Below are 11,508 nucleotides of genomic sequence, written 5' to 3' on the forward strand. Positions count from 1 at the left end.
AATTCATCCATGGTAGCTTGCATTATAGATTGCAAAATTTGCTTTCATATACATATAAACTATTCTTATTTGATTTAAGTTATGTATTTAAAATCCATAAAATGATGCCAGATGGCATACTGGCCAATTTTACCACAGTGCTTATACATTCCTGATAAGTTGAAGAGATGGGTAGAGAATGCATAGTTTCCTACTAGAAAAAGAGAGATTCTGATACAAGCAGTGGAATAGTGTCAGGACAAGAGTGCCTCAGTGTAGAGCTAAGTAGTTTTATAATATAACTCTCATTTTAATTAGCATTACAACTGGTTCCCTTCTTTAATAATTGGGATACTGTTAAATTTGCCTGGTCTTTTCACCCTCCATTTGTCTGGCTGAGGCAAAGAAAACCATTATTACTTTTCCTTTTCTTCCAGTTTATTTCTACTTTCCCAAAAGCATTTCTTTCACAGCCATCTGCCCTGCCTTTCCGCCTATTCCAGTGTCCCCAACTCTGGGTCACTTTGCTCACTGCATCAGCACCTGGATTATAGCAGCCCACTTCAGAATCCTGTTTAACAGAATTTTTCACCACACTCTATTTAAAGAATTCTCTTCCAAAACTGTGATTGTGGGGCTGTTACCTCTGCAGAAGAATGAGGAAGCTGGCTAAAGAGCTTTTCTTTGGATGGCATGCAAATAAGACTTCCCTCCCGCAGACCTTCATATCTCTTTCCTTATACCCCAGGTTGGAGAAATTTCCATTGTGAGTGTTCCTGGCAGCCAAACCTCCAGCATCCCATGCTGATTTCTTGCCTAAAAATACACAGCCTCTCACTCCATGGGGAAGAAAAATGCAACACTGCCATTTCCAGCATGCTCCCCAAAGGCTGGTGATGGCCCGGGAGCAATTCATCATTATTCGTGCATTAGAGGTTTTGGCATTTCCCTCATGGAACTCTTCCTGTTTATCCTATGGACATTGTGATCAGAACCATATGTGTCTTAACTTTAACACCGCCCCCACCCCCCCACCATAGCTAACAGGGGAAGGGGCAGGGGGTGGGGTGGGGAGGAACTATCGTGCTAGCTAAAAACCCTCCTAAGAACAGAAAATTATCTGTGACTTCTGGCAGATTTTTTAAAGAGTCTTGCATATAACTGCAGTTCTGTAGCGTTTAATTATTAAATGGACCGATTGATTGAATGGTGTCTGTTTAGGACGATTTTTCCTCTATGCACATTTTGTTGCATTTTTTATTTTATCTCAAGGTGCTGCTATAGTCAAAATCGGGATAAAAAGTCTTTACTGGGAGGGCATGGCAGTGTCACAGAAAGAGAACATAAAGTCTGCTGCTCAGAGGAAAGCTCTAGCTTTGTCACTCACAACTGGATAATCTTGAGCAGGCAATTGACTTAAGATTGTCTATGTCTACTTCTTTCTCTGAAATTAGAATAGTATCTGCCCTCCAGTATGCCTTCAAAAACGGAAAAACTGAGATGAACACAATTGTGTATTGGAAAAACATAAAGTTTTCCCAAAATGCAGGGTGGCCTTTTCACCCATTATGCTAGGTAAAAACACTCCTTAGAACAGAAAATTATTTGTAACTTCTGGCAGAATTACAAGGGTCTTGCATGTAATAGCAGTTCTGAAGCTTTTAGTTGTTAATCATGTTCCTGAGAACACCATGATACTCACACCTAAGGTTTGTTTTCAGAGTGTTTGTGAGAGATCTATTCCTGACCCCATGGAGTTTGGGGACAAGTCCTCTCCCTTTAAGGCTGTGTGGCTTGGCCACATGGTCATACGGAGGGACTTGATCTGGGTGCCTACACACCGAGATTATAAAGAAGAAAGAAACTGCGAAGATGATCAACCAGTGGGTGATGGAGAGGCATGGAGAAGCCAGGGCAATGTCTTCTACGGCCAGCCCCACAGGGGAGGGGCCCACATGTTTCTCTGCGTTGGGTTTTTTTTGTTGTTGTTGTTTGGGGCTTTTCTATTTGTTTTGTTTTTTGACTTCCATTATTACTGGAAGAAAGCTTCTTGCAGGAATTATTTCTTAGGGTTCTTTGGAGGGAGCAGTAAGATTAATGAAGCAAAGCTTCCACAGCCTCGTGCCAAGAACATCTATGCTGTTTTGGTAAGTCAGCCAGAACAAATACCTCATCCCTCGGCACGGGCACTCTGTAGACTGAAGACTCCCATCTTGTCTACAGTTTTTTTTAAAGGAAAACTGATTGCCGCTGATGGGTTTCCCACCCTCTCACCCCCACACCCCTCCTCACCACCAGTTGCTTTGGACTTGCCTTTCACCCTCCGATGTCTCATCTGGACTCAGCAAGTGCCCCCCAACTCCCAGCCCCATCCCTTCTGCTTCCTGGGTTTTCCAGATTCCAGGCGATGGTCCCCAGTGTGGTGAGGGCAGAGGGTGGCCCCCAACTCCAACCTGAAAGGCAAGTCTGAGAAGGTGGTCACTGCTCTGAGGAGGCAGCAATGGAGAAGATGCCCCGTTGCCTCCTCTACCAGCAGCTGGAATCAGGAACATCACTTTGACCTGGTGCAAATGCTGGGACGGTTTAAATGTCTCCTGCACTTCTTGTCAAGTGCCTGCTTTTCTCCCAGGCTCGTTTGAGGGATTCCAGGTGCCAGAAAGCATAGCCAGTCCATCTTGACAGCTGGGGGGAAAGGCAGAGCGGTCCCACTTGCAGCCTCTGATGTGAGGATTTGGGTTTGTTGTTGTTTAGTTGCTAAGTTGTGTCCAGCTCTTTGCGACCCCATGGACTGTAGCATGCCAGGCTCCCCTGTCCATGGGATTCTCCAGGCAAGAATACTGGAGTGGGTTGCCATTTCCTCCTCCAGGGGGTCTTCCTGACCCAGGAATTGAACCCATATCTCCTGTATTGGCAGGCAGATTCTTTACCACTGAGCCATCTGGAGAGCCTGAGGATCTGATATTTGTAGTCAATTCAAATAAACCAGGAAGGCAAAAAACATAGAAGAATGATTTGTGCTTAAAAATGAAAACAAACCACGTTTTTCCCTGTTCACTCATGTTTAGTAGGAAAGTTTGGAGCAGCAACGCTACTGTGTGTGGGTGAGTTGGGCTGGAAGCCCTGAGCCTGCAGTCCCAGAACGTCCCCAAGAGCGCTGCTGTGACCCTGGGCATCGTTCTCTAAGTGCTATTTATTGCCTCGATCTGCATTGCTCAAAGTTTGGAAACAACAAACACATTCATATTTGTGACAAAACATCAACCTACTCATGACTTGGCAAACAATCATTAAAAAACAGCAATACAGCAGAAGATGAGTGTGCTACTTTCACAGCCAGAAGAGGACTTGCTGGAGAGCCACCCCTAAAAGCTCCCACTTCACATACTCTGAAGAGAACTCCCTAGCCAGGCAGACTATCCACTGGAACCTCCTACAAAACCAGACCCCATGAGCTGCCCACACCGTCCAGACCAGAGAGGTCACCGTGTCCCCTGAGTGTGGATGGGGATTCACTGTGTCTGGCTCCAAAGCTGGTCCCTCTGGATCAGCCTGAGACCCCCACCCACCAGAGCCCAGCCTGTACAGGGTGAAGCTTTGCCAGCACGTGACCCCATGTGAGGGTGTGGGTTTCTGCTGCTAATGGGCTGGGAGAGGAAGGGACAATGCCACCATGAATACCGGGGTTCTGCAATTTGATGGAGCAGCACCTTCAGAAGGACTGGACTGGTGGCAGAAGTACCAGCAAACGGATCAAGCAGGACTGGAACAGGAGAAGGGGGGGTAGGCAGAGAGGCAGGGAGGTAGGCAGTATTTCAATTACTTGACATACTAAGTTGCCCAGAGGGCAAAACATGCATCCATCACAGACTCATCTCTAGGTTTCAAAGAACGTCGAGAGTTGTACAAAACCCTTTTTGACTCCACAAAATCTGACTTCAAAAACTCTACCAGATGCTCATCAGATGAAAATACCTGTTCTATTGCTCTAGGACAGAATAAAAAGCACCACTCAGTCGTTGGCCTGTCTGCAGGTTACCCACACACTCAAAGGATGGGTCCAGAGAAGCACATGAGTCATGGAGAGCATTAAATGAGCTCGACTGTGCCGGCCACTGTGGGGGTCAGCTTTGAACCCCAAGTAGAGCGGGAATCGCCTTCATCTCACTTCTGGGCCTGCAGCCCGTGATGGACCACTATGCATGTCAGCAGAATACTTTCTTTGTAGCAGAGAAAGCAATGTTAAACCTTATTTTGTTAACACACCCATGATGAAGATCCATCTATAGGAACCAATGAAATAATCAAGGCTCTGCTATTAGGGGGGATTCAGGAAACTGGAAAGGCTCAAAATAGCACTGCTGAGTTGTTATCAGATTTTAAACTGATCATCAGCAAGTCTTTTCTGCTGTCTCTGACTTTAAGCATCCCTACCCGATAGACTGCTACAATGGAATGAGAAGGGCCCAAAGTGGGTTTGGTCTTTTTGTTTGTTTGTTTTTATTCCATTATAAGAGCGGTCCCAACTTATTGAGTTTTCTCCTTCCTCATTAAAAAGAAAAAAAAAAAAAAAAAGCTTATTACTTCCCTAGATGGTAAGAGTTAATGCTATACTCTTTTCTCAGTAATTACAGGCTTTAGGATGTCTTTTTAAGTGGGAGAATGAACGTGTCATGCAGTTAGCCAATAAATGCAATCCCTGATTAAAATATGAGTTCTAAAAGTTTGCAAACTTCTAACTATTTCCCTAGTGCACTTTCAGTTTCAGAGATGTGAACCTGGCTTCTTTCCTCCCCCCGCCCCCACCCTCAGTTCTTTCATGTAAGAGCTAAAGCTACATGTCTTTTAACTTCACCAATCATACCCTCACAAACTTAAGTCGACAACTATGTGTTCAAAAATCTTTGTTTTCCCTTTGAAACTGGATGCGAAAAAGAAATCTCTCCTGTCAGTGGAGACGGCTGTGAAGGAACGAGGCGCCTGCACATAAATCTCCTTAAATTTTTTGAAGAACTGCTTCTCTTTATCCCACTGGTATATCTGGGAGAACGTGTAGTCGCTCCCCAGGGCCAGGTAGTGATTCTCTTTAAAAGAAAAGGGCTGCAGGGTCATGGCCCCCCGGGAGGGTAGAGCCTGGATCTCCACGAACTGCTTGCTATTCCATCTCATGACCCTGGAGTCCCCGATGAAGCGGGTGAGGGAGAGGTAGAGGGCGTTCTGCATCCGGAAGCTCTTTACAGCCAGCACGTCCTCCATGTTGGGGATGTCACTGTGGGGGACAAACTTCTTGGAACTCTTATTCCACTGGAGGATGATGGGGACCTGGGAGCGGCTGGACAGGATCAGGTGTGACTTTCCGTCTATGTCCACAAACTCAGCGTCCGTGTCCCTGAACCACTCGTGCAAGGACTGGTACGAGTAGAATCCTTTGCTGTTCCATTTGTACACGGTGGACAGACCAGCTTTGGAGCTGTCGGCGATGACGAAGAACGTCTCGTCCTCGATCTGAAACAGCTCGATGTCGTTGGGCTTGGAAATGCGAGAGACCTCTATGTCTTGGAATTTGACAAACTTGGTCCAGCTCTCGTCGTATCTGTAAATGTGAGAGCCGCCGAAGAGCTGGGCCACCACCACAAAGACCTGGTCGTCGATGAGGATGGCCTTGCAGCCCACGATGGACTGACCTGTGCTCCAGGAGAGGAGAGAGGGGGGTTAGGACAGCCACTGTGAGACACTCCTGCCCAGAGTCAGAGGAGGGCAGATGTTATGTGACACCACTTCCACCTGAAGTCTAAAAATAATATGAGTAAACTTATTTACAAAACAGAAACAGACTCAGAAACACAGGCAGCAAACTTATGGTTACCAAAGGGGAAAGTGGGGAGGGATAAATTAGGAGTATGGGGTTATCAGGTACTCGCTACTGTATATCAAATAGACCTACTGTATAGCAGAAGGAACTATGGTCACCGTCTTGTAATAATCTATAATGGAAAATAAACTGAAATATATACATATGTATATAAAATGGAATCACTTTGCCGTATATCTGAAACTAACACAATATTGTAAACCAACTATAGTTCAATTTAAAAAAAAGAAATAAAAAACAACAATGAAGAGAGTAAATATTTGTTTATGTAAATCTAAACTATATAAAATAAGAACTTCTTCAGGTAAATCAACTGTATTAAATAATAACATATTAATCAGAATATTTTGAGTTTAATAAAGAGGATGAAAAGGATAAATAACTATGTAAATCTAACTGGTATTTAAAAATCGGTAACTAATAAAGTCTTTAGGTAAGTTAAAAAAAATGCTCATCTATACTGAAACTGGTACTCTTGTGAACGTGTAGCCATTGTGGAAAAAAGTATGGCAGTTTTCAGAAATCTTAACCATATGATCCAGGAATTCCACTTCTGGGTTTAAACCCAAAGAATTGAAGGCAGGGTCTTGAGGAACACCAAGTTCACAGAAGCATCATTCACAATAGTGAAAAGGTGGAAACAATCCAAGTGTCCATTGATGGATGAATAGATAAATAAAGTGTGGTATATACACATCATGGAACACTGTACCACCTTAAAAAGGAGGAAAATGCTGACACATGCGGTGTCATGGATGAATGTTGAAGACGTTAGGCTAACTGATGTAAGCCGTCACAAAAAGGCAAATAGTGTCTGATTCCACTCATGTGAGGTCCCTAAAGGAGTCAGTAGAGAGAGAAAGTAGAAGGGTGGTACCCAGGGTCTGAGAGCAGGAGAGAAAGAGGAGTTACAGCTTACTAGGCACAGAGTTTCAGTTTTTCAAGATGAATTTTGGGGATCGATGCATGCCTTGGACAGCACACAAACATAGTTAAGATGGTAAATTTTATGTTATGTATATTTTCCCACAATTAAAAAAATAGTTTAGATATATCTCCATAGAAATAGGTAAGTGTTGGTCACCTTGGCCTCTGGTGTCTTTAGAGGCAGGTACATAATTCAGGAAATTCACTAAGACACAAATTGTCTGCATGCTATTCCGAGCTCCACGGGTCAGAATGAAACAATTAAATGGGTTTCTTCTCTTGAGGGTTAAAACGCTAGGAATCAGGACTTAGAGGCGACTCTATAGCGACTGCCCAGAGCAGGCGCTGCAGGAATACCTGCTGATGAGCCATTATCTGAATGATCCAACTCTGGCAGCACCAAACCAGAACTCTGCAGGAAAAGGGGAACCTTTTCAGTCATGACTCCTCTGTCTGGGTCAGCTCCCACCATCCTCTCCCAGTCTGCACCCAGAGTCTCCCCCAAAGTCTCCCTAGTCTTCCCATTCCAGCCAGAGAAAAATAGCACCCCCACATCTCAAATAGTACTGACCCTCCATTTAGGTCATTCAATTAAAAGTTATTTCTTTCCCCTTATTTCCTAGGCAATTTGGACCAAAGTGAATTTTGTCTGTAAATTAACAAAGATAATTACCCAATTTCTATTCTTAGTATTAACTTTGGGGGAACATGGTGACTGGTTCATAGGGTGGTATTTACTTTTCTCTTCCATTTCTTTGGCTTCCCTGCAAGAACCTGGTCCCTTTCCTTTGTTGAAAACTAACTTTTTAATGTTCATTAAAGCAAATTTTGAAAATAATAATAGGTAACACTTAAAAAGGCACTATTCTAAGTCCTTTATATGCTTATTATATACTTAGTATATATACCTACTGAATCCTTACAACAGTCTTATGAGGCTGGTACTCTTATTACCATCACCATGATCCTCATTTTATCAAGGCATAGAGAAATTCAGTAACTTATATAAGGTCACACAGCTATTATACAATGTGGTAGAGTCTGAGACTCAAATCCAGGGAGTCTCATTCCAGTCTACACTCCACCACCAATGTACCAAAAAGCACAAAGAAGGAAATTAAAAAAAAATCACTTGAACTGAAAATGCTGAAATAACACTTAATATCTTGATATAGTTCTTTAATTGCCAATCTCTGCACATACTCAAAGGTGCTTTTTAAAAATAGACTTGGGCAAGGGTAACCTAGAAACTTACATTACCACATGTAAAATAGATAGCCAATGAGAATTTGCTGCATGGCTCAAGAAACTCAAACAGGGGCTCTGAATCAACCTAGAGTGGTGAGATGGGAGGGAGACGGGAGGGAGGTTCAAAAGGGAGGGGATGTATGTATACCTATGGCTGATTCATGTTAATGTTTGACAGAAAACAATAAAATTCTGTACATCAATTATCTTTCAATAAAAAAATAAATTAAAAAAGAAAAGAAATGGGAAAAAAATAGATACGCACTTACAGGATACACGGACTTTTTATAGGTTACTTTTCCCCCTGACCATTATGTTGTGAACATTTCCCCACGTTATTGCATCTTCTACAACTTGCATTTTAACACTATATCAGAGGTAAAGTGTCTGTCTGCAATGCAGGAGACCTGGGTTCGATCCCTGGGTTGGGAAGATGACCTGGAGAAGGAAATGGCAGCCCACTCCAGTATCCTTGCCTGGAAAATCCCATGGACGGCAAAGCCTGGTAGGCTACCGTCCATGGGATCGCGAAGAGTCAGACATGACTGAGCAACTTCACTAATATTCCATTGCATGGAGACACCACATTTTACTTAACTAATTCCCTACTGCTGGACATTGCAGTTATTTCCAGTTTTTCATGATTGTAAATACTACGTTTCCCTGTAGGGAAATCTGTTTTTGAATACCATCTGGCAGTGGAGAGATGCAGAGCAGACGTTGTGCACATTTTTAAGACTTCTGAGTTTAAACTACTAAACCGCTTCTCAGAAACTGTTCTGACTCCCACCTGCCAACACTAATTGAGGTGCACGCTCCTTGTCCTCCTGAGGCCTTGGCTACGGAGGTCCCTGCTCTGCTGGTCTCAGCAGAGGGGCCATGTGAGACAGAAAGAATTCCTTTCTTGGAGATGCTCCATACCTCTGTCAGGGGTAGCATATGACGTTGTAGCTAATGGAGTTTCAACAGCAGCAGAAATCATGTGTGTGCGTGTGTGTTTTAATCTAGGAGGAGAGATGCTGCAACATATTTAGTGGGCAGAAATCAAAAGGCAAACGAAATTAACCCAAAACAGGAGAGGTGAGAAGATATGTAGAAAGAAGAAGAAGAGGTAAGGAGCAAAGCCGGGGGTGGGGGTCATGACCCTGGGTCTCCCTCACCTACTAGAAGACAGATGTCCCTTTTGCATGATGCTCAGCAGGGCCATGGAGGAGGAAGCATGTGTCCTTCCCATTCCTTGGAGCCCCAGACTTGCCAGGCAAGAATGGAGAAAAGCCTGCCCAGCCCTTGCTAACTCTGGGATCACCCTGTGATCAAACAAGATGATAAATGAGGCATGCACGGCCCTGAGAGGGGAGAACAGTCCACATTTGCCTCGGTCTGGTTCAAGGCAAGTGGTTCAGGGCTGTGCCCTGGCTCATCCACTTGTCGTATGCCCAGCTTGTGTGAGCTACAGAGCTTTCCTCCACACCAGGCTGAATTCTAGCGAGTCACACTCCTTCCTCCAAAGAGTGACTGACCCCCTTGCTTCTGTAACCACCCTTCTCCCTTGCCTCCCTCAGGCCATTCCCTGCTGGTCCTGGCATTCTTACACTTAGGAAAGTTGTAGAGATATTTTTACTGAAGTCAAAGAGTTAGGGTCTATGGGGGAAGGAGAGCTGCTTCCTGTTTTTTTCACTATAAAATACAGACAATAAGTACACACTACGAAGCTGTGTGATCGAGGTAAGAAACGATTTATGAATCACTGAGCACATAAATATGAGCTGCCTTCCTCTAAGTGAAAAATTATGTGACAGTGAATGCTATTTGTGTTTAATGGAAATTCATGGATTAAGAGAGCAGAGAGAACAGATAATTCATTCCAATAAGGTAATCAAGGAACGCTCCCTGTAGGAGGCTGCATTTGAGCCTGGAAATGCAGGTAAAGGGAGAAACAAAAGAAAGTGAGGTGGTTGAATTGTAGGATGTGGTCAGAAATCATTGACAGAAAATTGGCAATATGTGTTTGGAAAAGTGTGTTGGGACCCTGATGTATGAATTCTGTGTGCTTTCATAAATTAAGAAAAGTAAAATATCCGAAGCTGGTGGATCTCCCTAGTGGTGGCAGCAGGGAAGGAGAATCACATGTTTATTTTTTTAACCAGAACTGATATCCAATTGTTAAGAATTTGCCATATGCCAGGCCCCATGCTAAGTGTTATATAAGCTACCCAGTTAAATTCCCATGGGCCCAACACTATGAAACCATTTTACAGATGAAATGGGAATTCATGAAATTACTATTTTACAGATGAAAGAGGCTCATGGAAGTTAAAACTCAGCCAAAGTCACCAGTTAGAAAGATCCAGAGCCAGATTTCTGAAAACACTGTCATGCTGGCGTTCTTAAGATGAACAAACACAAAGCTTAATGAGCTGTCGTAGCTCGTTTCTTGGGCTGTAAGGAGGGTCGCCGTGGGCTTTGCGTCCAGATGCCACCTCTCAGAAGATTCAGACGTCGACCCTGAGAGGCCAAGGAGGCCCTGGAAACCAGCAAGCTCCAGTCCTGGCTCTAGCCTCACCCACTCTGCGCTCACCACTTCCCACCCACCAGCTCTGCGGTCTCTGCCAGGTCACCTGCCTGAACCCTTGCAACAGCCTTTCAACTACCTTCTCAGATTCCACTTTTGTCCCCTCCCCACACACAGACTACTCTCCACCCAGCAGCCGGACACAACCTAGCATTCTGTAGCAGGCACCCAAATCCTTGGCAGGACCTGCAAGGCCCTCAGGAGCAGCCCTTCAACCTCTCTGACCTTGTCCCCTGCAACGGCCTGGACCACTCTGTCCAAGCCAAACCAGCCAGCTGCATGTTCACCAAACAGGAAAAATACCCTCCTGCCTCTGGGCATTTGCAATTGCCCTTCCTTCTGTCTGAAATGTTCTCTACTTCCCCCTACCCCTTCTGTCTATGTGCATCAAGCCCTCGCGTCCCACAGGTTTTATTCAGACACCTCCTTGATGAAGCCTCTACCAGACACTCTATGTAACATTTCAATCCTTCCACGCCTAGCACTTCAAATCTTTCCTCCCTGCAACCTTTTCCCCTCTTAGCATGCTGCTATCTAATGTTTTGTTGTATGACAATTATTTGCCTTTTTTTGTCTCTTTCTCTCTCCACCATTATAATACAAACTCCCTGAGGGTGGAGGTTTTCCTGTGGCTTACTCACTGCTCTGGCCCCAGCACTTAGACTGGGCTTGGCTCAGAGTAAGTGCTTAAGAAATCTTTAAGTGAACAAATGAATGAACGAATGACTTGAAGAACCTGGTGGTGTGACCTATGCAGTATGTAGGAAGGGCAGGTGGGGGGCAGTGCTGTTGCTTCCTACCAAGGTCAAATGGGAGAGGGAAAGGGTGGGATGAGCAGTGACAAACCCTGGGCTCTGCCTTGGAGTGGTTCAACATGCCTGAGCCTCCATCTCTTCATTCATAAAGGTGAGAA

The 11,508-nt window shown here is 44.4% G+C and overlaps 1 protein-coding gene across 1 annotated transcript in view; it reads right to left on the reverse strand.

Moving 5' to 3' along the window:
• Nucleotides 1-4,842: 4,842 nt before the first annotated feature.
• Nucleotides 4,843-11,508, reverse strand: part of LGI2 (leucine rich repeat LGI family member 2) — a 28,292-nt gene continuing 21,626 nt past the window's right edge. Inside the window, exon 8 of the mRNA XM_061164776.1 lies at nucleotides 4,843-5,660. Within this exon, the coding sequence (XP_061020759.1) occupies nucleotides 4,843-5,660 (818 nt within the window). The remainder of the gene's footprint in view (nucleotides 5,661-11,508) is intronic.

The sequence above is a fragment of the Dama dama genome, chromosome 17, assembly GCF_033118175.1.
Source record: "Dama dama isolate Ldn47 chromosome 17, ASM3311817v1, whole genome shotgun sequence".
NCBI classification, from domain to species: Eukaryota; Metazoa; Chordata; class Mammalia; order Artiodactyla; family Cervidae; genus Dama; species Dama dama.